Source organism: Passer montanus, unplaced genomic scaffold, assembly GCF_014805655.1.
Source record: "Passer montanus isolate IOZ18808 unplaced genomic scaffold, ASM1480565v1 scaffold126, whole genome shotgun sequence".
NCBI lineage: Eukaryota > Metazoa > Chordata > Aves > Passeriformes > Passeridae > Passer > Passer montanus.
This window is the reverse complement of record NW_024359388.1, coordinates 15,484-42,770: the sequence shown is the minus strand read 5'-3', so window position 1 is coordinate 42,770 and position 27,287 is coordinate 15,484. Positions and strand designations below refer to the sequence as shown.

The window sequence follows — 27,287 nt, the reverse complement described above, 5'->3', positions numbered from 1 at the left end:
AAGCTGAACAATAGAATGTGAAATTTGTTTGCAAGTGCCTCCTCCAAAGTCCAACAGAAGAAATCTCACCCTGGTCATGTGCCACTGAGCAATGGGAACTATGACCTTCACATGGTGTGAAGTTCCATTTTCCCCCAAAGGAGGGTGAAAACCTTCCCCCAGTCATTTACATTTCCCAGCTGGGGCCTGTGAGATACTTTCTGGGTCATCTTTAGCAAGCCAATCGCTCACTCCAAGAAAAATATGCTTCATGACATCTTCACTTACACACTCAGAGATAACACATGTCATAAAATCATTGCTTAGCTGTAAGCACAGGCAGTGCATACCTATGGTCCTGATGCTTTTTCTACCTTATAACAGCAAATCAATGTATTTGCATTACAAAAATATAAACAATATAGTAATTGTTTCTAAATCTGATCAGGAATAGAAATGGGCAGGCAAATACGTATTAGCCAAAAAGTGGAACCCAAAACTACCTCATTTCACTTTCAACATCTGGGTTTAGACTGTAATCCCTTCAGTAAGAACTAGGTTTACATGATGGGCTGTAAAGCACTTTGCTTCAAACTCAGTCTTTGGTCTCAATCATCAGTTCAAATAAAAATTTTATTTTTGACCTGTTGGCCACTTTCTAACTAGCCATTTTCAAATTTTAAGCCTGGGGGTACTGTTAGCCAGTAGCTAGACTTGTTTACCTCCTAATACAGCTGACATTAGACTGACCTGAATTTTTACAAGCTGGGAACTATTATGTCACGGTGTATAATTAAACCTAAACATATACTTTAAGAAAGAAAACAAGATGTAATGTGGAAAGAATTACCAATGGGTCAAGTTCGGGTCGTAAATTAGGATGCGAATGGTACCGCTTGCTGTCCCCATCTTTGAAATACAACCTGCCGTGCATTCTGCAGAATACAAGAGTTTGGTTTTGAACCTATTATTTTAAAGAATACTAATTTATTGATTTTTTTTTTTCACAGAGAATGACGTTTTCACGTATTTCAGTGTAAGACCAGGTGGACCCGAGTTCAGAGACCTGGGCGATGTCGCTCAGCACAGAGGGGCGGTAAAGCCCGGCTGCTGGGGCGGGGAGCGGGCCCGGCCGGACTACAGCTCCCGAAGGGCCGCGGGCGGCTCCGCTTCCTGCCTCAGCCGCGGGAGCCCATGGAGCCTACGGAGGGCGCCGAGGAGGAGCGGCTGGTGCAGTGCCCCGTGTGCCTGCGGGAGCTGCCGGGCGCCGACATCAACCCGCACCTGGACCGCTGCTTGCAGGCCGGCGGGGCCCCGCCCGAGCCCCCCAGCAAGCGCCCGCGCCTCGCCGCCGCCCCGCCGGGCAGCCAGGCCGAGGGGCAGCCGGAGGAGGCCCGCTCGGCCGCCGGGTCCCCCGTCTTCTCCCTGTTCCACAAGGGCCGCGGCGGCGGGCAGAGCCCGGCAGCGGCCGGCGGGCAGAGCGGCGCGGGGCGGGACGAGGCCGCCGCGCCGCCGGGCCATGGATGCGCGGCCGCGCTGTGCGGGGAGAGCCTGGCGCAGAAGCTGGAGGGGAAGCCCCTGGCCGAGCGGCTGCGGCCGGACACGCTGGGGGACTACGTGGGGCAGGAGCGGGTGCTGGGCGCGCAGACCCTGCTGCGGTCCCTGCTGGATTCCCAGGAAATCCCCTCCCTCATCCTCTGGGGGCCGCCGGGCTGCGGGAAGGTGAGTGCGGGCGGCCCCGCGCGCAGCCTGCGGGCTCGGGCCGGTGCTGCTTCCCGCGGCTCTTAAGGCCGCTGTACCTAAAACTTGTTAATTTTCGCACTCGCTCTTTTCTTCGCCCTTCTGCCTTCTTGGTTTCTTTTGTAGGTTCATTATGTTGGCTGATGTCCACTAGTTTTCACTTAAGATTACAAAAAACACAACCTGCCTCTTGAATAAAATAGAACTGGTCCACCCCCATCAGCCCCGCTCCATGCAGTTTGGTCTTTGGTTATACAAGGCCTCTCTTGCTTTCAGATAATTCAGATCTCCAAAGTCCATACCTAAAACATAAGCCGTGGTTTAGTTAATGGCTGAGAAGCTGAAAAACAGCAGCAACACAGAATCTCTAAATATGTCTAGGAAACCAGCAGGTTAATACAGCACAGTTTGCGAGTCCTAGGTTTGTTTTGGCCTACGAATTCTTGCCCCTTAGAGAAGGCAGCCCCAGTGTGAAAGGCAGGTAGCCTTTTGGCTAGGCACTCATCCACCTTCAGCCACTTCCAGGCTGGTGGGTCTTTGTGGGATCTGACCATTGCATCTTTGTATTCTGCCTCCTTTAGCATACCAGGGGCCATCATGAATCCCCAAAGACCCTCTAGCACAGCAGTGAAGGGGTTCGCAGTTGTTGCGAAGGAAGGACCAAAGGAATGCTCAGGTATGGTTGAGCAGTGTTTTAGGATCTCACCTTAATTTTGTCCTGTTGTTCCATGTATTTCAGATTTGTGGTATGGCAGGGCAAACAAAATACAGTTTTCTCTGTCAGTCTAGTGTGTTCACAACATTTAGTTTCATGTATATATATATATATATATATATATGTAATTTGGTATGTTGGCTGCGTGACAGATTGTTTGGGAAATCGGGAATAGGGGAAGTAAATGCTTAGCGGAGAAGTTAAGGACAGAGCAGCAGCTTGCTCTTGTCAGCATACTTAATTGAAAATAAAAAAGTGGTGTTTGAATAATAATGCTAGTCAATCTCAGTGAATAAGGAGCAGGTATTAGAATTGGATGAATACCTTTAGCAATGATGCAGCAGGTTTCTTAGGCTAGATAACATACGCCTCAAAAGAACCAGCTAGTGAACTTCAATAATGTTTACTTCCTTTAAAATAACAAAGTAATAATAGAAAGTAAGAGCTCAGAATAGATGGGGTGAAGAAGGGCTGTTTCTGAAAATTGATAAAAGGGGAGGTGGATTGACTGAAGTGAGATGGCCAGAGAGAGAAGTGGAATTCAGTTCTTTAATAAATAAGAATTCTCCTTTCTGAATAAAATATTCAGGGACTTGCTTCTATAGTTTTTGTGGTCTCCTGCCTTTTGTGTCTTGTTATCTCTGTCAACAGCATGTGCTTGCTCTTTCTTGAAGCCTTCTTTGTTCAGGAAAAAAAGGCTGTAAAAGTGCAGTGGTAGCAAAGCAAAGGCTGCAGAACAGTCTCTGCAAACTGGCACTGGCTTCAGTGGCCTTTGGGTTGTGATCCGATGAATGCACCTGGCTTTGACCATGGAAGTGCTTTTTCATGAGCTTGTGACAGCATAACAGTTGTGTTCAAGGTCTTCTTTAGGAGCCTTCTGTGATACTGAAAGTGTCTTTGAGTAATGGGCAATCTGTTTTATGCCTATAATGTCACAGCTTTCATTTTCCTTTCATATGACTCATCCTCCTCACCAATATGCTTTACACATAATTGTATTTAGTAAGCTTGCTTTTCACAGAGTTTAAATTCTGTTGCTCCTCAGTTGTCTGACTTGCATCATTTCTGTGCCTTTTGACCCTTTGTAAGTACTTTTGAGTACTTACACTGTTGGGAAACTTGTCTGCTTTTTAGGTTATTCCTTCTCAGCAGAGTTTTAAGTCTATGTGCTTTCAGCTGGCTCCTGATGAAGCAGCCTTTATTAGCTGAACCAGAAATTCCTCTGCAAAGAGTTGAACTCTGCCTCTTCACCCACATTTATCAATATTTCTATGATGGTGCTAGAGTAGAGTTTTATCTCAGGCTTTCTTCCCCGTAAATCATATTGTCTGTCTGAGTTAAATATCTGAAAGTTCTATTCTTTTCTTGGGTATGTCCTTATCAAATTCCTCTCCTAACAGATTTAACATGCAAGCAAAGTAGTCCACCTGAAGATAGAAAGGAGATCTGTTCTTGCCTGCCTGTCCCGCTCACTTGCTGTTTGAGTTATATGTATATAATGTGTCTAAGAAGACGTTTCATGACAAAGCAACTTAGGGCTTGAAAACTGGAAAGACCCTGCAGAGGAGAAGTATTCTCACTGCCTCAGGACCTGGTTGGACTGATCAGAAAAAAACTTCTTCCATTAAATACAGTGCTTTTCAGCAGGAAAAATACTAAGAAGTCACTGTGTGTTATGTAGTCTTGTATATAACAAGGCCATATGCTTAGCTCTGCCCATCAAAGAGCTAAAATAGCAGCATAATTAGATATGTTGGTCTAAATTCAGAAGTGCTGTGTAAGGTGGTCATACATTTCTTAAACCTCTTCAGGCTCTTGCTACCCATGGAATCTGGTTATTGCAGCCCATCTATGCCTTCTTCCATTTCTACAGCCAAATGCCATGGTAACTGATACTTTTGAAAAGGGTAGAGCAGGACTAAGTAAAAAAAATAACTGAACATGGACTAAATCATCAGGGCCGAATTTCAAATCAATTTATGTATTATTTTTCAGTCTGGATGTTATGAAAAATTGTAGTTCAACAGACTTTTTCTAAGCAAGAAGAAAATAATCTTGCCTGTTATTTCATATTGTAGGTCAAAAGTATTTTTGGTGAATTTTTGGAGAATTTTTGTCATGAGAACAATAAAGCTAGATGCTGGAGTAAAAATGTGTGGTATGTAACTGCTCTGCCCAAGTCGATTTTGGCCTCAGCTGCACTTGAATAGTCAAGGAAATATCCTCAAAATTGAAAAGACAAAATTTTGGTATTTCCTTTGTGGTCCTCTTTTCTTTTGAGTTTCCATCTGTACTGAGTCCTCTTACTTTAAGGGAACAGCATCTTTGTACCTTGAATCTGTCATCCTAATTACGTAGGAAGCCAAGGTGCTCTGGATGAAAAGACTTTGACTTTTTGTTTACACTTTTGTCACTCTGAAGTCTTGAACACAAGAGCCAATTTTATTCTTTTAAGAAGCTGACCAGACTCAGGCCAGAAGAAACACTGCTTCAAAGAGATGCCGTGGTTATTAACTTAGGAACAGTTAGCTTGTTCATACTGACTATGCAAATTTTTAAAGGCCTGTATAAATCCGAGTGTAATGTGAGTAAGCTATGCTGTGATTTATGGCACCTTAATACAGGGATTTAGATTTTTGCATGTCTGCCATTGGGGCACCAATTTTAGTAAAGAGTTAGCTGGGGGACACAGCGTAACTTGAGCACCGAATAATTTTGCTGCCACAGATGAAGTTTAAGCCTTATAAACCTGAACATTCTGTATTTAAATACAGTAAACATTCCCTCTTAGGGCTGCTGCGTAACAAGGAAAAAATAGGTAGCAAGTGTCATGAACCCACTCCTTGTAGAAGATAAGACAAAGAGCATTCATGCATGATTTTTTGAGGTTCATGTGTGCACTCTAGTAATAAGATAAAATGAGCAATGTTGGTATGAGTGCAAAACATTAAAAACCCCAGTAAGTGGTCTTGGAAGTTTCAAATCAAATTTTCAAATCAAATCTTCAAAATCTTCTATCAAATCTTCTCTGACATTATATTTTATTTCTAGAACTCCCTGTATTTCTTTTCTTTGTTTGCATTTAATAAATGGCATATTGAAACACAGACAGAAAGTCCAACACCTATTTTGGTGCCCACGTATTTGTCATCGCTTCCCAGTGGTTCCTATTTTTCTGATTCAAGTGGTTACCTAACAGGCTGTTTGATTGCCTAAGTGTATTTCATCTTCCCTTATTCACACAGCTTGGGGCCTGATTTGAACCATTTGGACTAATGAGTTCTTTCGATTGATTAGCATGAAATTTTAAACTGAAAATGCATCATGTCTTTTACAGTAGTGTAAACTGAAAGTCCAGGACAGCTCTGAAAAATGGGTTTGTCTTTGCAGTTGCCTGGGAGCAGTGTTGTAATGCAGTGTGCTTGGTTTTGCTTATGCCAGTCTAAATCAGGAGTAAGTTGGGGTGGCTCTCAAGGAAGAGAACTCTGGAAGAGAAAATACCATTGTATCCATAAAGCAGTTAGAATTTAAGTACACAAATCAGAATTCAGCAAATGGAGACACAGCTCCATTTCAACAAAGATTATGCAATGACCTTGCATCTGTTTATGCTTGGTTGGGCTTGGATTCTGGAAGTGCTGTAAAGCACATGCTGTGTCTCTTGTTCAGTGACACTTACTCCTCCAGTAGTATCTCAGTGGGCTATTTGGGGTTTGAGGAACCAAACAAGATGGGTAAGAATAGCATCTGCCCTTATATAAATGCCAACTGCTGCTACTTTTGATTGTGTTTATCTGTATAGACAGTGTCCCCAGGCCATGTTCACCTGCTGTGCTGCCAATTTCCTTTAGACACGGCCTGGCTTATCTCGTGTGACGCAGTGTGGTACAGAGAACATCCACAGAGCAACATCCCAGAGAGCTGCTGCCCTGTGCGGCATCCAAGGATGCTGTTGGTGTCTCCCTCAAGGCAGTGAAACAGAGCACGGCCTTTCCTGATTGCTTGGCAGCCACAGTATGGCCCTGCTGCCAGCAAAGGGAGGGTTGAGGGTGAGGAGAGGCCATTGATGGCAACACCATGTAAACAAAGATTTGGAAATCCTGGCCAGAATAAAGGAAGAGCAAAAAATAGCTGCAAAGTCATGGTCAAACAGCAGCAAAGTAAATTAGGGTGCTAGTTCAGCACTCTGATAACATAGTTTAGACCCTACAAGTCTGTAGGCGTAACTAGCCTGTTTTGTTTTGCACTAGGCTTACCAGTCTCTTGTCATCCCTGCCACAAACATAATTCACACTGTGGTTTGCTCTGGAATAAACCAGCAAAGTCACCTGTTGGGGAATTCTAGATGCCAGCTAGATTATCCCTGCTCAGGAATAATCCATGCTACGCTGCACTTGTGCCAGTCTGTGCCAGATCTTCGGTCACCTAAAGGTGGCCTGGCAGAGCCTACAGCCTTCCAGACTTCCTGAGAGAGCCTTGTAGCACCTTAGCTTTCACAGTATTCTTGATACAATCTAACCCTGTGTTCTAATCCCTTCCCAGTTTTTTCCAATTCCACTTCCTGAAGTGAGCTAGGCAGTACCACTCTTCATTCTTGTAAGGAGCTTTGGTGAGCTAATATGATGAGCATAGTTTAATGCCCTGGTATAAGGCTGCAAAAATCAAAAAGACCACCTTATTTCTGAGCAGGTAGTCCTTGAGCATTAGTAAGACTGGCTTGACTTGTGCAACATTTTGCTGTTTTCTTCCAGCCGTGGATGTGAGGGAGCGCTGACTAGTGGCAATGCAGAGAGGAGAGAACTGGTTCATACTTAAAGAGTGTTGCCCAGTCAGGGAAGCTTCTGGGTCTACAGAAAATTCTTGTCTCCTAGTACAAAGACCCAGCTTACCAAACAGAAAATCTGATTGACTTTTCTGCTCTGACAGTGGGAAGTGTGTGGAGCCAAGCATGCTTGGTGGGTTGCTTTTGTTTCATCCATGACTTGTATCAAAGCCTAGAAAAACGGATAACATAGTTGCTGTGAGCGAGCCTGTTTGTTTGAGGGGTTTTTTTTGTTTGTTTGTTTGATTACTGGTTGTTTGTAAATCTGAGACGGTTTCAGCCTTTTTGAAAGGATATTCTCATTTGGGCTGACACAAAGCAATAGGTACGGGATTGTGAAGGAGAGTTTCAGCAGTTAAGTGTTTGTTCTGTGTGTAATGGATCTGGAAATAAATGACCACAGATTGAAGTTAAGTGTTATTCATTGGTTTGGAAGTTTCTTCATGAATATGTTTCTATTTCAGAACAGCTTTTTATGATGTCACTGTTTTAGCTTGTCTAAACAGGTAGGTCAGTAAGGTCTCACAATATTCAGCATAAAAGTTTGGTAATAATAGTAGGTACAAGTTTGAATAGTTTGGCATTGTAGTAGAAGAATGGTTTCAGGAAGGGGTGAGGATCTTACACTGTGAGCTTTGTAAGGTGTTATTTTTAGTGAAATTAGCAAAAGGTTAGTTTGCAGGATCACTGGATCACTGCTATTCATAATTTGTGGGAAACAATATTCCTGCTCCTGCCCATAAAGAAAAAAACAAGAACTAAATAAGAAATACCTGTATAATAAAAGGAGCACATTATCAGCTTGTTTGGATTTCCTTTTTGTGCCTCTTATACAGGTTCTGATTCAGGGCACTCACAATAAATTGCAACATCAGTGTCAATATTTTAAGAGATTTGTTTTCCAATGTAAGAATCAAACTTCAAAATTTATTTTAGATGATGGATAATCAGTGTGTTTTCTTCTGCCTTATTCCATGTCAGATTTCTACTTTTCTTCTTGTCCCTTAAATATTGCCTGTGAGGGAAACTAGGAAATTAGCATATGAGTTACAGTTGTTCTGTGCTAGGGCCTTCATGCTTACGCTACTTTTCTTATGTGAATTCTCTACTAGGTTATGTGTTCCTTTAGGTTGTAACCTGAAGTAACAAAGAGGGAGAAAACTGTAGCTTCTGACTGACTTTTGCTTGAGATGGTTGGACAAAAAGCAGTATAAAAAACCTGAGCTCATGGGAAGTAAGTCTTTCAGAGGACCAGGGAAAGTGTTACATCTGTGTGATAGGCAGTTTGACTTGCTGAATGATTGATTGTGCAGAACAGAAGGAAGAGGCTGTGAACATGCCTGTCCTTGTCAAGCATTACATTTGAAAGGCAATGTATGTTATTCTTATTGCAACCTTTGGTGACCCACAAGTTGGCAGAGGGGAAGAGGTATCTGCTGGCTGAGATCCATGCAGCAGATTTCAAGTAGATTCTTGATCTAATGGTAACTTTCAAACAAATGTCTTTGATTTTTTCAAATTAGAGTTACAACTAAATTAGAGTTACAACTATAGACTCCTGTGCATGTGTATAAAACAAAGTCCTTACTGCTTTTTTTGTAAATAAGAAAACTCTCTGAGTAACAGCCAGGGTGCAATGTGAGCTACCAGTCCAAGTGCAGCTACAAGAAGAATAGCTGCTTTATATTTTTTTTATTTGTCATCTCATCACTGCCACTTTTAGAGAAGGAAGAGGTAAATTTTCCTTTTTCATCCTCAAATTTGATGTATTGGGTGTTTCTGTGCTTTCAGATATTTTTAAGGCATGGATATATCCTCTGAAGTTACATTCTGATTCAAGGCCCTTTTGTAAGGAAACATGAATTTTGGGTTTAATTTGGTAGCTCATTTTCAAAGATATTTTTCTTTTGGTTTTGGTGGGGTGAGGGTGGAACTTGCTTATTCGTTTATTTTCTCAGATCTGTCTAATGTCTGTAGGCTTTGCTGCAAACACTTTGCAAGTGTCTTTCAATCTTCCTCTGCAATGATACAGCTTGGGGATGGTCTGGTGGATTGAGCTCCAGGAAGGAAGGAAGGATCTGGCATGGGATGCGAGTCTTGTATTAGGACCTGAAATGACACTGCTTCTGAAGGCAATCAAGAAACCCTTACTAAAACTAAAGCAAGAATAAATAACAATATATCCTTCTCCTTAGCCTCCCATTTTCTAACTTGGGCTGGTTGCAGTTTTAGGGACAAGGAAATCCATTAAATGGACAGAGCAGGGTACTGCAGCACCGTTGGTAGCCAAGTGGTAGGTGCTTGTTTCTGCAGCCTCCCTGCAAGAGGATCAGGTTGACACCACCTGCTGCTTTAACCTCAGCACTTAGAATATCTTCTGAGGTGGTTTTGTTGGCACCTGTCACAGTCCTCATCTGCTGAGGCACTCCTGTCTTCAGTCTCCTTTGGATCTTCCTCTAATACAGAATAGGGAGCTTGATGGAAGAATCACCTGCTTTCTCTAGCAGTACTTTCAAATACAGCTACACTCTCTTTGGGCATACACCTGTGTTTACTAAGGGTTGTGAAGGAAAGTCTCAAAATCATGTATGTGATATGTTCAGATATAGTAAATCTACCCAGGAGGTTGATGGAGGTTGCATCTGTGCCTTGGTAGGCTAAGTGAAATTATAAATAAATTTGGATTTGAAGAGGCTGTTCATCAGGACAGAAAAATAACATAGCTGCTTACTAATTTTGTTCAGTCAGCTGCCTTTTGCTTCCCTAGGCCAGCATTTGATTATTGTTGACTATTTAGATTTAGGAGTTATATTTTCTTAAGTACACATGTAATTTTTTAATACTAATGTTCTCATGCTTTTGTAGAAACTGCAGTCTGATTAATTGCATTTTAGTGTATTTGAAATACAGAAGGGTTTAGTTAATAACACTGTAGCTTTTTATTTCTCACATGCAGTTGCACTGTAAACTCTTAGGCAGGTGTCTTGGGGTAGCCCAGCTCTTTATCCATTAACATGCTGCACAAAATAACTGCACAGGGAATTGCAGTCAGCCCGTCTTCTGTGACAGAAATGTATTTGGCAGAGAGTTCTTCTTCCGTGACAAAGGAGACAGCTGTCAGTGCTGTCCTTTTCTGTGCTGAGGCTCACTGGGTCTGTATGTAAAAGTGCAGGCATTGGAAGTGCAGCAGAGGAATTGGCAGTTACCTCTAGCAGGAAGTTTTTAAGTCTTCTGTGCCCTAGAATAACGTGAGCTAAAATCTCTTAACTCTGTAAACTGTCAACACTGTCCCTATGTCCAAAATATATAGCCTTGTTCTTTACTTATGTCCTTTAAATTGGTACTTTCTGTGTCTGAAATTATTTTTACAAAGCTTTCTCCTATTGCTGTTTCAGACTACACTGGCACACATCATAGCCAACAGCAGCAAAAAGAATGGCATGAGGTTTGTGACACTGTCAGCAACAAGTGCCAAGACAAATGATGTTCGAGATGTCATCAGCCAAGCCCAGAATGAAAAAAGACTCTTCAAGAGAAAAACTATCCTCTTTATTGATGAGATCCATCGTTTCAATAAATCTCAGCAGGTATTGTACTATGCTGCTTTTTTAAAACAGCCTTTGTCAGCACTTCTGTAAAATCTCCCACTTTGCCTTAAGGTGATACCTTCCTCTGGGCTTTTGATTTCAATGTTAATACATGTAGTAGATGAATTTGGGAGAAACATAAAAATTAAACTCCTTAGCTAACTTCCAACCAACATTTAGTTATTGTGATTCAAGGATTTAAATAAAAGACTGAGTTACTTATGCGCCAGTCTTTATATGATATTTTTATGAAATTTTATTTTTGCAAAGTCATGTTAGTAGTGTTTGCTGCACACATCTTATTTTCAGCCTCCATCTAGGGGGTATCATTCTGTATTACCTTTACAAAGGTCTGGAATGTGAATGTGCCAAAGGTGGGTATTTTAATGTTGTCCTCTCTTCTGTGCAAGAAAAAATAAGTCATGGCATGGTACTTCAGGATAACACTGCAGCCATGACTTGGGCTTTTTTGTCTTTTTCCTTTCCTAGGTATAAGTTTTTTTCAGTTATGCCATGGAAAGCTTGAATTCTGTACTACAGGTTGAATTGAACTATTCTGTAATCTTCCTGTAGTTTTCTGAGTACAGAACTAGGCAGGGAGTTGTAGTTGTAAAAGTTGATTCAAACATATTTAGGATTAGCCTCACTATTTGTTATACTTGATAAGGCAATTTCATGATTTCTTATGTTGTCATGCAATAAACCAAAGTCACACAAACCCAAAATTTGCAGATTTCTTTACCCTATTTCTTTTCAGCTGGTAGGGTCATTCTCAGTGCAGTCATTTATTATTGAGGTGTTGGGTGCATGAAATTAAATCATTTCCCTATCTGTGCAGATGAACTGTCAGTGCGGTTATTTGTCATATCAACAGGGAACCCAAAGTCTCACAAGACACAAAAAAAAAAAAAGTAGCCTACTCACATGGGATGTTTCAGGTTGTCATTGATCGAGATCAGCTTTTTCTGCTTCCCTCCCATGCTCAGGACACTTTCCTTCCTCACGTCGAGTGTGGGACGGTGACCCTGATAGGAGCGACCACAGAAAACCCTTCCTTCCAAGTGAACGCCGCTCTCCTGAGCCGGTGCCGGGTGATCGTCCTGGAGAAGCTCTCAGCTGAAGCGATGGAGGCGGTTCTGATGAGGGCCGTCAGGTTCTTAGGGCTCCAGGTTCTGGGCCAGGGCGACCAGCACGGCACCCCTGCAACTGGCAGCTGCAGCAAGAGCTCGGAGTGAGTACTTTATGGGCTGCAGGGTGTTAACGTGCACAGCCCGAGGAGCTGACTGCCTGCCAGGGAGAGAATGAAGCAGTTGGGGGGTGGGAAGAGAAACCCTAGCCACTTCTGATAGTAAAGAAAAGAAGTGGCAGCATATGGCAGGGGCGGGGGTGACAGGAGAGAGAGAATTCAAAGCATTGGCTCTCTCCATCCAAAACATAATCTCACCATCTGGATTAGGAGAGAATTTTATACTTGGATCCATAACTCCTGACTCACCCTCTCAGGATATTTAAATCTGTTCTGCTGCTGAGGATTTACTGTGGAAGCCTGTATCTGGGTCTTTGTCATGTCCTAATGTGTGTTACTTCTTGCTACTGGTTGTAAAAGCATCATGTTACCGTTAAGTGCTGGATGGGCTATCCCCTCTTAAGTTTGTTTTCTGAGAATTTGTTTTTAATAAATCAGGGGAGATGACGTTCCCCCCTGAATCAGGGAGATGCTTCTGTTCTTTAGTTACAGGATAAATCCTGTGCTGTGTTTTAGGATATCCAGTGACGAGGAGAGACTGCTGCTGTGAGATGTTAATAGATTGATTTTAGAGAGACTTTGTTTTTCTCTGCTCCTTGATGTCCAGACATTAATAAATAAATTCATATTAAACACTTGAGAAAGTTTGGGGAAAAAACAACATCTACATTTGTCTACAGGAGATGTTATCTGCCTTCTGAAACAGGAGGCTGGCAAATAAGAGTAATGCGAGGTACTGTGCTACTCACGTGCAAGCAATTGCACTTCCTTCGTGTTGCTTCTTGGCTGCTCTCCTAGTAATTTACAGTGCATTGGCCTGGTGGTGATTGATAGACTGCATGAAATAAATGAGAGGGAATCCACTTGAACTTTGTCACAGAATGTAAGCACAAAGAATTGCCAACCTGAATGAGGTCAGGACAGGTAAGGAAAGGTATTCCTTTCTTATTTTTAGGTTACCCTGCCTCATGGTTTAGTCATTTGTAGCTTTTATGTGTTGTAGTAATGTGAATTTTAGAAGAGAAGGCAGTACTGCATGTCAGCATTAATGTAGCAGCACAGCTGTGGTTGTGGCTACACCCTGACTGGGGTTCAGAGACTTTCCTTTCTGTACAGGATTAAAGTACAAGGCATAGTTTCAGCTGCAGTTGTTTGGGTTTGGGTTTCGCTGGACTCTCCGTGTCTGTAACCTTCCGATAGCTATGGATGATTTAAACAGCGCGGTGCTTCATCAAACTGAAAGAAGTCTGGCAGGCAGAGAGTCAGACTAACACAGTTTCAGAAATCTCTCCATGGGTAGAGAGGACCACACTCCAAAGGCAGTCATGGGAGCCAAGCCTTTAAAAATAAAAGTGAGGTTTTGTTGAAGTTGTGTGTCAGGTCTTTCTTATCTTTCATTATGCGATCTGGTGCTGGGGCACAGTTCCTACACTCTATTGCTGATAAGTTCAGATGCTGATAAGCCATCCACCCTCCTGTGATTCTGGTTTGGATTCCTCACTGATTCCTGCTTCTTGCTTCGGTGTCCATACCATTTCTGCTTCTTCATTTCCTCTCCACTGCTCCACAGGAGCAGCTGTCTCAGCTTTTTACTCCCTTGCCTCTATGGAACAGGACTGTCATTAGGTACAGGCAGGTACATAATTTATTCTTCATGCTGTCCTGAAGAATAAATGGAAATCACCAATTACAATTGATTTGGTTGTTAATGGTGCTCACCTTTATAGCAGAGTGAGAAAAGAAGCTGTAAGGCAGCACGTCCACAAACAGTGGGGTGTATCCACTTTGAAAATGCTGCAGAGATCTAGCAGGAAGGCACAAGAGATATGCACATTGAATTTTGGGTTTCATTTCCCACGTGAGTCTCCCTTTCCAAGCCACAGCAGTGTAGTATGAAGTACTGCATGTGCTACTTGGCCTCAGTTAATCAGATGGTTTTAGTATCACATCACTTGTTTGACAGGATGGCTTACCTAAAAGAGATTTTGAAGGAGAGGATGATTCTTTGTGGTCTCCTGTTACCTTGAGGAATAAGGTGAGGGTGAATCTTCCTTAGTCTTTACAGGCATCTTTTGTGCTTGGCAAGAGTGTTACCATCCCCGAGTGATTTTATAGATTTCATCATTGCACTCCACAAGGAAAGTGTGCTCTACCCAAAACTGTTTCCTTAGATTTTCTTTGTGGATTTTTCTTACCTTGCTTCCACCATTGGCACAGGTTTCTGATAAAGTTAGATCACCTGGATTCTCTTTCATTCCACCATGGCCTTTTCTTGCTCTAAAGGTGGAGCAACTAGCAGTGGGTTTTAGTTCTTGGATATCTTTCTATTTGTTGTGTCATCATGGCTCACAAAGGTTCTTTGACAGTTTTTATGATAATTACTGAATTTCTTTAGGATAATGTGTACTTCTTGCTGTATTTTCATCAGCATGCCATCAAACTGTGCCTCTAAAGTCTTGAGTAAATCTGAAGACTTTACTGAAGTATAGACTTCAGTATACTGAAGATGGAGAAACGAGAAAGGAAGAAACATACTCATGGTGAAGAAGTCAATGTTAAAGATGTTTTTTATTACTGCAAGTGCTTGTTCTTTCTGCAGTTTATGCTGGGTCAGTAATAGCACCAGCTGTTCCAGGTGTGCACTGATACATTACACTTCACTGTGTCAGTGGTGGAAGAAACCAAATTCTTCCCTTGGCTTTTTATTTTTGTCATTCAAGTGCTGCCCTCAGAATGGGATCTCTAATTGAAGTCAGACAGTAAACTGGATGGTTGATTAATGTGTTTGAAGCTAGATAGCACAGAAGGCACACAGCTGAGGGAAATGGAAGGAACCTCAGGTTCCTGTTGGCAAGCCCAGACATCATGCATTTCAGCTTGTTATTGGCTGTATTACAAGTTCTGGCGTGTTTTGAATTCACTGGTTCGTAAATCACAACACTGAAGGTGGAATTCCTTGGGATCTTCGGTGTTCAATACTTTCTTGAATATTATTCCTTAACTGGAATATGCATTCAATTTCCTTGCAGGAAATGAGTTGCTGGGGTGAGAGGCAATACTGGGAGACAATGCTGTAAGGCAGTGAGTAGTGCATCTCACACTGCAGTAGTTCAGTTAAGGAGCTGTGTTTGCTTGAAAAAGTGTTGTAGTCTGCCAAGGAGTGAACATAGTGAGAATAATTGCACTGAGAAAGTAAGAAAGTACTGATTTATATGGGAAAGAAGCAGTGGGTGCTTTATCTCGTGTATTGGTCAGTAATTTTTTTAATCTTTGATCACGCAGGTTATCATTGCTTGGGCTTCCTACTATTTACTCCCTGATATTACTTATGCTCTCTTGTCATTGGCTCAAATGCTGCGGGTTTAATGGGTTTAATGGTTTAATGGGTTGTTCATCATACATTTCATGTTGGTTCTTGGCACAAACTGTCTTGAGGGTATGGCGATAAAGAGGAACTGGAAGAAGGATTTATTATCCTGTAGTGGTAGTTTTCCATTCCTTGAGGTAGTATATCACCTTCAGCCCAGTGAGTGATGGATCCCAGCACGTCCCTTTTGGCTTGTTTATGTTTTGGTCTCCAAGTATCACTGGTTACAAAGTACCAACATTGACCATTGGCATCCAGTGGGTGTTCGGTGTTAATTTTGGAAGTTGAATAAAATATGGGATTGCCCGTCTCCAAGCGTTATCAGGAGCTTGGAAGGAAGTCAGAAAGCATGGGAGTTACTCTGCCTTGTGGTTCTGATGGGTGCAGAAGTTGGGTAATCTGGAGGGAGTAGGGCACTTGAACTTCTGAAGACAGGATGGGCTTAAAACACAAGTGTTTTTTGGAAGCCAAGGTACTGAAATAATTGCCATCCTGATTTTGAAATTAGACTCCTGCCTACTGAAATTACATCATCCGAAAATTGAATTTATGGTATTAATTGCTCAGGAAAAAAAAATCCCAATTCAGTTATTCTGAGTATAACGTTTTATTATTTTGAAATACCAAGTGTGTATGGAACTGAGATTATGCAACGGGGAAGCATTGTGTTATTTCCAATCAGTGATTCTCATCAATGTGCTGTGCAAACAGCTTGTATGTGGAAGTTTTCTCCATTTATTCTTATTCTTTCTCACATCCTGCATGTCTTGCTATTGTAGGCATGGACTGGATCAGCCAATACATAGTGCATTATTTGGTTTGGAATTGCCGTTACCCTTAGGTTACAACTGAAATTTCACCATGGAAATGGACAAGGCCATTGCTTGTAACAAGATTTTTCATACTTTCTTGTGAATATTTGTTTCACTTTCTGTAATATAAATTGCTTACGTCGAGTCAACAGGGCAGTTAAGTGTCCTATAGTGAAACAAGAGACAGGAATACAACTCAGCTGTAAATTAGCAGATAAATTGCAAAAGTGCTCTGAGGCCTCAATATTTTTTTTTTTGGAAAAGACTGTACTTAGCTTCTTCCAAGGTAGTACCTGTCTTTTAGTGCTCTCAGTGCTTCCCCTTTACTTGCAGTCACTGTCTGCAGTTGTGATATCAGTGTGAGGAGGCCTCAAGCACAGGGTGTGCTTCTCTGCAAGCAGCAGGCAAAGAACTTAGTCCTTGAAGGTGAAACCTTCTCTCAAGTATGCTCTGCTGGTGTGTGAGAAATGTTTGCTCAACATGTTGTATATTTGGGGTCATTTCTATTAAAGGAGGCCTTAGCAGCAGGATGTCTGTGTGTAGTGCCTGCTGTTTTTTTAAAAGGAGCTTTTGCTTTCCTTGCTGGCTTTTTTTCATTTAATGCTTATGAAAGACCTGGTACCCATCTGTAGTGCTGAGGGAAAAATGTTGCTTCCTGATTGTCAAGGAATTTGATGCTGGAGATAATTGACTAATTATTTGCATTTTTCTGCTTCCTTGTTCAAAGACAGTATTGGAAGCACCCTGGCAAAAGTGCCACTGTATGTGTGTTAATATTTTTTACTAGATTCATCAAATACATGAGAAATAAGGGGATGGCAAAAAGTCATGATGAGATGTATTTGATGCATCTATTTTTGCGAGGGTCTGATTCCTACCGTCTACTCTCTGCAGCATGGGATTTTCCCCTAGAAGACATCAGTCAGCTTTTACTTGCAGTGGTTGGTTAAGACTGCAGTTCTACTAGTTCTTCCTTTTTATGTGTGGCCATGAGAGGATTCAAATATTAACTGCTAAATTTTTTTCAGAACCTACAGTCTTTCTTTTGTGTGACAAGTGCAAAGTGGGTTTGTGGGGAAGAAGAGAAGGCAAGTAATGAAAATCAATGGACACATCTGTCTGGGAACCCTGACGCTCCCTTTTTCTACACCACTGGTACTAAGAGTAACACATCTTTTGGTTAATGAAGTGCAGGGGTGTTGTGAATCCTTAATTATTTGACACACAAGAGCTTCATAAGAAATGGCCTCTCACACCAAGCTCTATGTGCTAATCCTTACTGATACCTGTCACTCTTGATTTACAGTGCAGCTACTCCAAGTGGCTCAGTTAGGGCCATTAATGTCATGTTTGAATTCCATTAGCTGCTGTCTCCAGATCAGATCAGTTACACCCTCTGCCTGCAACACCTTAGATGTTACCTTGTCTACATAAATGAGGTTTGAGGGTTAAATCTTCAACAGGGTGCCTTTGAAACATGCAGAGGTGAACTGGTTTGAATGTGTCCCAACAGTGAGGACTGCTGCCTAGCAGGTGAAAACCTAGAGACAAAACTTGAGGACTTGTTGCTCTCACAGATTTTTCATGGACTCACTAGAAGATCTCAGGAGATCCTGCTGCTGCATTTCTCAGGTATTCCCATCTTCATAGAATCACTGAATATTCTGAGCTGGAAGGACCCACAAGGATCTTCAAGTCCAGCTCTTAAGTGAATGGCCCATACAGGGATCAAACCCTTGATGTTATCAACACCATGCTCAGTCAACTGAGCTAATCTCAGTGACTTGTTCATTTAGATAGTGATTTCGCTGGAATTTGGCCTTTTTCGTGTTTGTATAGTTCTGGCACACTTAGAGTATAAGTAGATGGCAGGAAGAGTGATGACATGTATTGGGATGCAGCTTCTTTCTAGTAAGATTTTTTTTTTTTGTATCCCAGTGACTAAGTTGTAATACCAAAAAAGTAGGATGCATGTGTTTTACATTGTAAACAATCTTTCCAGTTGTTGTTTTCTAAAAAATAACTGATAGCACCTCTTGCTGTTGTTAGTAGATGAAAACATTATGCTAATGACTTTATAACTCGCTATATTCTCTCACCTGCATTTGGATAGCTTGCTGCCTTTTCACTGTCCTTCCACCAAGGAATTTGAAGTGCTAGCAGTGAAATGCTGATGGAGTAAAGCCTTGTAAAGTTCAGCTGGCTTTATCAGAATTGGGCTGTGGTGAAAACCTAACCCTAGTTTTTGTTGAATTTAGTGAGGTGAGGAAAAATAAGGGGGTTAAATAGATGAGAGCTCCTGCCTACATTTTTCACATGCAATTGTATTTAGCAGGTATTGGAGTAGAAGAAGAGAGTGGACCGCTGGCTCTGCAGGATGAGTTAAGACAAATCTTAAACCCAGCTGTTTATCAAGAAACTTTGTAAAGAAACATCATCTCCAGCACAGCAAGCAGGGAGAGGAGTGTGATGGGGGCTAAGGACGTGTGGTTATTCTGTTGCAGACTCCCCGTGTACATAGAGGAGAAAGCTCTGAACACACTTGCCTATCTTTGCGATGGGGATGCCAGGACTGGGCTGAACGGACTGCAGCTGGCAGTTCAGGCCCGAGTAGCAGCGGGAAGGAACACTCCTTTGAACACCACTGCCAAAGGTGGTGCTGCACATGGCATTCTGGTAACAGAAGAGCATGTAAAGGAGGGCCTCCAGCGATCTCACATCCTGTATGACCGAGCAGGTGAGTAACAGATGCAGTTTCTGAGATGCAGTGTTCTCAAAATGTGATAGGTTTTCTAATTCCTCTTTCTTCTCCCTTTTTTGTACCAGCTGCTCGATTAAACAGTGGTTTACTGAAGTTTGTCCTGAAAGTTACTTTTCTTCTGCAATGTAGTTCAGCTGAAAATTCCTTCTCAACCAGGAAGTGTAGATTAGCTGAAAGACCTCTTTGCTGTCCTGAGAACAGTTAGTTGCAGGGTGAAATTATTTGTTATTTAAGGTCTGTGGGGGTTTCAGTGAAAGGGGCAGAGGAATTTGATGAGGACATTTTTGTTGAAGGGCTGGATATCTTCCATTGCACTTCTACTCCTTTGAAAGTCTTGGAAGTGCTCACATCCACAGCAATATGTTATGTCAAAACCTGAGCAGTTTGCTTTATTTTTAGAGTTGCTTTTTAAGGTAATGAATTCTGTAGCTTGCTTAGGACAGGCCACATAAATCGCATTGCACTTAATGCTTCCTAGTGTGATAATCACTCCTGCTAAATTTGTGACTTGGCAATCTTAGGCATCATAGTAGTTAGCACTAAACCATTTTATGTTAGACGGTTAAAAATCAGTGAGTGCAGATTAGGTGAATCCCCTTGAATGCATATGCTTTTTCTTCAGCAACACTTGAATGACTGTGCAGAATAGTATGAAATTATTATTCCAAGCAGTATTTGGAGAACTGATATTTTTTTTTTTTTGGGGTCACTATTTCTGATATACTGCATTAACTGCCACTGTTCAAAACCTGTGACGAGAGGTTTCTTGGGCTTGGTTGTAACATATGCCCGCTTGCAGCCTTCTTGCTACAAAGAAATAATGATGACTCACTGTCAGGAGAAAGGCAGCTGGGCAGATACTGATCTAATGGCAGCTGAGAAGTCAAGGGCAGGCTGGGGGAGGGAGAAGAAACATTTTATGAGGTCTGTGGCAGGAAGAGGTCATGATTAGAAGGAAGTGGAAAATCTGACTGGTTCGCTGGTACAAGTCTCTTGCACCATGTAGGTCCCTTGTGTGTTTGCTGTCGCCTTGTGGCCACTGTCACACAGAACTCTTGGCTGTGTCCATTGCTCCCAGCCCTCCAGCACCTTCTTGCTCTGGTAGGGATGGCACAGAGTGCCTCTTCCTGAGGCTTGCATCAAGTCTGGGTAGCGTGTGTCAGGCCCTTATCTGTTGCAGTAATCTTTGTTGTGGTTTATTGTGGGTTTTTTTGGTTAGAGATTTTCAGAATGGGGAAAGCAGTGAAAACTCTGTTTTTCTGGATTGTATAAATGCCAGAGAGCCTGACACAGATATTGTCACAGTAGCAGGTTGCCCGGGTACATGTCTTTTCAGAATTTCTCTGTTCTGTGGAATGGTCTATTTTGACCACTGACTGTTGACTGCAGGTTGAATCACAGCTCTGGTGGGTGGGATCTACGGTTCTCTAAAATAAAATGCTTCAGTCTTTTAAAGCAGAGGGTCTAATCATGATAGCAGCAACATACATTTGTTGCATGTTCAAGTAGAAAGCACCAAATTATTGATTAGTGTTCAGAGTGTAAATATGGACTTCTTGTTTTACATTATTTTTTGTTACTTTCTGCAAAATTTGCCAAATACGTGTAGTTTGGCATTCTCTTCTGTATTTTCATCAAGTAATCTAGGAAAGAATCATTGATAATGCTTGTTGTTAGGCTGTTGTTCTAATCTATGTGCAGACATGTAGAAAATAGGTCTTTGTGCAGATAGTTTATGCATTTTAGCGAAAGGACAAAGAAACAACTTTAATCAAATTTCATTGCCAGCAGCTGCCTGAAGCCCTTGCAGATGGAGAGGAAACAAAAACTATTAGTCATATTTTAGCTTTTAATTGCAGTTGTTAAAATTTTGATCCTTTTAGAAAAATGATGTAGCAACCAAATTCACTGAAGTTTACCAGCAGATGGGCAGCGACTAGACCTTTTAAATGGAGTTGTATTGTTGCCCCTTCATTTAACAGTTTGTATCACTCTGCTAACAGATTTAATAAGATTAATGTTAGTAATTTCACTGCCTGTATGGTGACATAACTTCATGTATGGTAAAGACCATATATGTATTTTGCTTAAGTTATTCTGCAGTCTGGAACACAGTTTTTTGCTTTACTTTCTCTGGGAGAGAAAAGAGAAGGTATCTCACTGTCCTGCGTTTGCTGTCAGGGCAGAGCTTAGAGCCATGTGGGCAGGAATAAGTTGCTATTCCATACCATGCCCATCATTGCTGGGGTAGGGAAGTGGCTTATTTGGAGTTGGATTCCCAACTGGTGTTAAATCACCATACTCGCACCATAAGGGCTTTTTCCAGCTCAGTTTTTTTCTGCTGGATCAGAGTGAAGTCTTCTCATCCATGCTGTTGGTCTAGTCTTACTTCCAAGGCTTTCTTCTTTCCTTTGTCAATGATTTCCAGCTCAGTTTTTTTCTGCTGGATCAGAGTGAAAAGTCTTCTCATCCGTGCTGTTGGCCTAGCCTTACTTCCAAGGCTTTCTTGTTTCCTTTGTCAATGGGCAGTTTGATGTGTACCTTTGGCTAAGATAGAAAATCATTTGAGATGGGGACTGATTTTAGTTTTTCCCACTGCTTTGTGACTAGAAATTGTTTAAGAAGCTCAAATATTAATTATGGTGAGTGAACGAAACCTTTTCCCTATCTTCTACCAATATGACTTGAGATAAATTGGCATCTTAAACTAGCCTGAAAACTCCTCATGAGCACATAAAGCAATCTCTGGGCATCTGTCAACAAGATTTATGCATCTGTATATGTCAGACACTAGAAAGCACCCTCTTCCACAAAGCCTCTTGTGCAGTGTCTTGTTTCAGAAAGGTATTTGCCTTTGTGGGAACTGCATAGAGAAAATTTATTTTGATTCCAAAAACTCTTCATAGTTTTGATTTCAAGAGGCATCTGGGATACAGCAGACATGGATAACTGGTATGTGTCTGTCTCTCAATTAATAAGGCCCAAACCTGTATGTTAGCTAACTAGCATGAGAAGGCTAATAAATAAAGGTTTACTAAAAGTTCTAATTTTTTTGTAACTGCTTTTGGTATCTCAGGCTATCTATAAGCTGTATTTTTAGACAGAAATGTAAGATCTCTTTCCAGTGTACATCACTGTATTTTGTCTTTAACTGATAATGCAATGTGATTATACTGATGTATAAGTGCTGTCATTGTAGCTCTGTCACCAACACTTAACTTTGTAAGGAAGGAAATAAAAGGCAAAAACTCATTCCCTTCTCAGCATGAAATCTGAAGTTCCCTGCAGGATCCATATATATATATGGATCAAACCTATCTGCTGGATTTCTTCTGCCTCTTCAGCTGGTATCCCCACATAAGACACTTTACAGTAGCCCAAACAGCATATAAAAGCCTCCAGCAGAAAAATCTGGGTGAGTGCAACCTCTGCAGATATTTAAAGGCCTTCTTCCTTGCTTTCAAGAGACCAAGAGACGCCTCTTGCAAGAGGATGATGCGAGTTCAGCTGCTTGGGGTTATTGCTCCTGACTCAAGTGTTGTGGTGAAGCACGGACGTGCTGTTTGTGTTGGCTCGAGTGAGGGCTGCATACCAGGGCTCTTTGTGTGGAGTCCTGGCAAAAATAGCTGCCTGACTGCCTGTGCTGTCGGCAGCGTGTTGAATTCCCCACAGAACCACCCTCCAGCAGGAGCAGAGATGGGGGGAATGCACCTGGGAGGTGGAGGTCTTGCTGGCTGCAAAAGGAGCAACTGCAGCAGCATGATGATTTTGGTTCTCAGACTCACTCAGGCAGCCCTTTTATTTTTCAGGGCCTACAAGTCACTGGTGTGTTCTGATGTGGCCCTCAGGCTGTAAATCCTTTTAGCCTTCAGAAGAAGAGGAATATTAACAGATGGCTGTGCATGCAGCCAGTTGTCTTTAAAATACATGCTTAGCTGTGAGCCAAGGAATGCCAGGCACTTGAAAAAATAAAAAAGGCAGATAACATGGAAAGTTTAACAATATTGCAGCAAAATACTCTTGCAAGTTTGATTAAAAGACATGCATAAGAATCAAAACCAGTTGCAGAGAAAAATTGTAAGCAGGAAGGGTCGCATTCAGTGTTTGTAATACTGACTCTCTGTTTTTAAGTGTAGCCCTAGAGGATCTGTGGAACAGCTTTCTCCTGGAGTCCAAATCTAATAATATATTAAGCTTTAATATTTTTTTAAAAATTCCTTGATTTCTTTCAGTCTTCCTACTTTTTACTTAGAAGCCTGGCATTTCAAGTGTTGTTGCAGTAGTGCAGATGTCTGCAGTTGAATTCAGCATTTCTTAGAGGTTTGCCAGCGTTGTGCACTGCAATTCTGTTTTTTCCAAATTGTATGATGTTCCATCATTGTATATCCATGGCATTTCGTTTTTTCTCACCCCTACAGAGCACATCAAACTTGTGTTTTACTGCACACTTTGTTTTCAAGTTTTAGATTATATGAAATGTCTTTTTTCTAATATACCACTACTGTATAGCACTGGATTTCTCTGATTCTTGTGTTGTCTTCTCAGAGCTCTGTGTGTGTCCAAAAGCAATGATCAGTTGTTTGTATGTGCTTGTATTTTTTGGCAATTATAAGATATTTATGTAGAGTTTTCTTTCTAACTACTTAAAATATCTGGGGTTATCTTTTTTTTTTCCTTTTGAAGGAAAGGCAGTTAGGTTACAGAACGCAAATTGTTTGCCTAGCAATGCTTAAAAAACAAAACAAAACTTAATTTTCATCATTGCTCTGTTTTGCTTATCTAGTTAGGGAATGATTCACATGGGAAACCATGAAGGCACTGAAAACATTAATGAGTGTTGTAACCACATACCTGTAAAAAGAGCTTGGAAAAGCAGCTTATGTTTACTGATGTGATCCAGTAAAATATATTCTGTCCCCTTAAATGCATTTCACTTAATTTCCTCCTAACAGCTTTGTGTATTGCTTCTCCCCCATCCTAAACAGGAGAAGAGCATTACAACTGCATCTCTGCCCTGCACAAGTCTATGAGAGGCTCTGATGAAAATGCCTCCCTTTACTGGCTTGCTCGAATGCTTGAGGGCGGAGAGGATCCACTCTATGTGGCAAGGAGACTGGTGAGATTTGCAAGTGAAGATATAGGTCAGTATTTGCAGTATTTCACATTGGAAAATCACATTGAATGAAGATCTGCCAGGCTTCTCTGGTTTCTAAAAGTCAGCCTTTGATAAACAAACTAACCCAAAACAGTTATCTTCAGAATAGGTACGAAGTATTGAAATGCCTCCTCACATGGTATAAAAACTTTCTATATGCAGGCAGAGACCTATATGAGGTGTCATTGTGATGATTACCTATTTCAGGAAAGACAAATGTTTTTGAGATCAGGGTTGGTGCGTATTAATATGGATTCTTTTAAACCCTGCTGGTTGTAGGTCACCAATAAACTTGTGCCACAGGCAGTGTGTATTTCAGGGATGTCTGATTTTCTGATAAGTCTGGCACATGAATACCTACCCTGACATGTAGGTTTGATAGCTGTAGGGCATCTTTATTTACTTATCCAAAGTAGCAGATCCAGCAACACTTTTAGCACATATGTGATGGGTGAAGAGTTAGGAGACCTGTGGAAGCTATGTCTGTATAGCAATATTTCCCTATTTCTTTATTAATTAATTTCAAAAAGTAGGAGAATAATATGTGGTCAGCTACGGCTCCGGCTGCCACTGTGTGGCAGCAGATTCAGTCTAAATCATACCCACAGCTTGGACTTTTTTTTCTCTTTTTTGTTTTGCTGGAGGAGGAAAGCTTGTGGATGGAGGGAGTGTATCTTATGCATGGTGTGGTATTGTACCATAAATTCCAATATCTGAGAAAGCATCTCTGAAATGTGCATGGATACCTTACAGGAAAGGAAAAAATAAACAAAACAAAAAATTAAGTAAAATAAATTGACCTTAGCCTGCTTTTATCTGATCCCTTTCTGTAGGACTGGCAGATCCTCTGGCTTTAACACAAGCAGTTGCTGCTTATCAAGGCTGTCACTTCATTGGAATGCCTGAGTGTGAGGTAAATGTTTCATTAATTCACTGATTTGAAAGTTCTGCAATCTGTAAAACCTATCTGTAACTATAAAAAGAAGCAGATTGCAAGGACAGGGCAGACTTAATTACTTGTTCTGCATGCCCCTTCTTTGACAAGAGGACATTGTAGCTCTTAAAATAAATGTTATAGTTTAAAATAAAACTCACTGCATATTTATTGTTAAAATGTGATACGTGAACATATTTTTCTCTGTCTGTTTTTTTCTATCATAGATAAAGTAGCTATTATTTTCTAGTACTGAAAACCACGGAGTTATGGTGTTTTTAAATAATAGCATTCATATTACAGTGGCAGGCAGAGGTCACTTTAAAAATACAATCCCTGCCATGCTGTACAAACAGCCTGAATAGCAGCCCTTTTCCCAAAGAGATTAAAAGAAGTATTTTAACATTCCCCTCTGCTTGTTTGCAGGTGATTCTAGCACAGTGTGTGGTGTACTTTGCCAGAGCCCCAAAGTCTATAGAGGTGTACAGGGCATATGGCAACGTCAAGGAATGCTTGAGGATGCACACGGGACCACTGCCCCCTGTTCCTCTGCACCTGAGAAATGCCCCAACAAGGCTCATGAAGAACTTGGGCTATGGAAAAGGCTACAAATACAACCCCATGTACAAGGAACCTGTGGAGCAGGACTATCTACCTGAAGAGTTGAAAGGAATAGACTTCTTCAAGGAACAAAAAACGTGACTGCTGTGCTCAGAATGGATTTTGATTTTATGACTCATACATTTCTACTGGGATCAAAATTCCCCTTACAGTGTCATCTGCCTGTTACCATGGTGGAAAGGATTAAGCCACCAAGCCTTCCAGATACTTTTTTATCCTTCTGCTTTTATTGCTGTTGTTCAGAAGGTATTTTGTAAAGAATTGCAGTTGGGCAGTGTAGAAATGCAAAAATAAGCATTATCCATATAGTGCTGTCACAGGTTTAAATGAAATGAAGAAAAAATAAGAGACTTGTGTTTCTGGCTCTTGCTGTGAGACAAGAAATATTACTGTGCTGCTTTTTAAAATCAGTGTCTATTTCAGATTTTGAGAACACTGTTTTCCAGAAAAATTGTACCCCCTCTGCTAAAATACTGTACAAAATATGATTACAGACTAATTCTTGCTCTTACGATGTTTCAGAGACCAATTTTGTACGACAGTTATTGAACCAATAAAGCTGTTAGAAATAGTGTCAAATATGCATTTGTTTAAATACTCCTGTGACAGCAGTGTGGTTTTGAAGATTTGATATCCCTTTAATTTTATTATCCCTGCTTTCCAGAGCAAGTTTAATTCATTTTGTAAGCAGAATAGTCATGAAAATGGCCACTGGAGTGATTCCGAGCTCTTTGCACTTCTCTCCAGCTGTGATAGGACCCAGCCACCTGCGGGGCAGCGTCTGGAGCACACCCAGTTGCAGGTGGGTATTTCTTGACAGCAGAGATATTTGTGCTGCATGGGGCTTAGATCACAGGGGTTGCCACAGCTGCACATCTGGAGTTCATTCAGCGCAACGTTCACAAGCCAGGAGCTCTGTGGGCTGAGAATGCAGTGCCAAGTCCAGAAGCCACCTTCGTTCTGGTTATTGCTCTTCATTCTCAAGACAGATTGCTGATGCTTGGCCTTGATCAAAAGTTTTGCATATACAGCCTCATAATACAGTGATTTGTATTGGAGATTAATTTTTTATGAGACTCCCTTCATACGAAGTTCTACATGATGTAGGGGTCAAGCCAAAGATCCTGGTGTAACTGAAATGTTTCAGAAATTGAACCTTTTTGCATAATTGTGTAATGTTAGACTGTATATTGTTCATATTCTTTGAACATTTCTATGTTCTTCTAGCTTAAATAAGTAGTTTCTGAATGGGGAAAATGCTGTTCTAAAGACAAGCAAGTATTTAAAGAAGTTTTATTTATATACATTTGCATGCCTTTCTTTTTAATACAGTTCACTTTGTTGTTGTTTGGTTGGAGCTTGCTTGTTGTATAAATTAAGGGGGTAATTAATTAGATTAGTATTTTCATCCTGATGGTCCTCTGGAATGCCTTTGGAGGAATACAGCAAGGTGTGGTCTTTTCCAATGCTGAACCAGCATGTGCTCACCTTCAGAGGGCAGCACAGGTTGGCAAAGGGTTCAGAGGTGGTGCTTCATTCCTCAGCCTC

The 27,287-nt window shown here is 41.3% G+C and overlaps 1 protein-coding gene across 1 annotated transcript; it reads left to right on the top strand.

Annotated features, from left to right (window-relative positions):
- The first annotated feature begins 1,006 nt into the window (after nt 1-1,006).
- WRNIP1 (WRN helicase interacting protein 1) lies at nt 1,007-27,088 on the top strand. The gene is made up of 7 exons (XM_039698461.1): nt 1,007-1,701; nt 10,652-10,843; nt 11,830-12,074; nt 18,773-19,005; nt 24,015-24,170; nt 25,018-25,097; nt 25,545-27,088. The coding sequence occupies exons 1-7, from the start codon at nt 1,174-1,176 to the stop codon at nt 25,818-25,820; spliced, it is 1,710 nt and encodes a 569-aa protein (XP_039554395.1). The 5' UTR covers nt 1,007-1,173; the 3' UTR covers nt 25,821-27,088.
- The last annotated feature ends 199 nt before the right edge of the window (nt 27,089-27,287 follow it).

Excerpts from the sequence above, each read along its gene's own strand:
- WRNIP1 (XM_039698461.1), top strand. The coding sequence starts at position 1,174 with ATGGAGCCTACGGAGGGCGCCGAGGAGGAGCGGCTGGTGCAGTGCCCC. Across the intron at positions 1,702-10,651 it reads GGCCGCCGGGCTGCGGGAAG|ACTACACTGGCACACATCAT; the intron begins GTGAGTGCGGGC and ends TTGCTGTTTCAG. Across the intron at positions 25,098-25,544 it reads TTGGAATGCCTGAGTGTGAG|GTGATTCTAGCACAGTGTGT; the intron begins GTAAATGTTTCA and ends GCTTGTTTGCAG.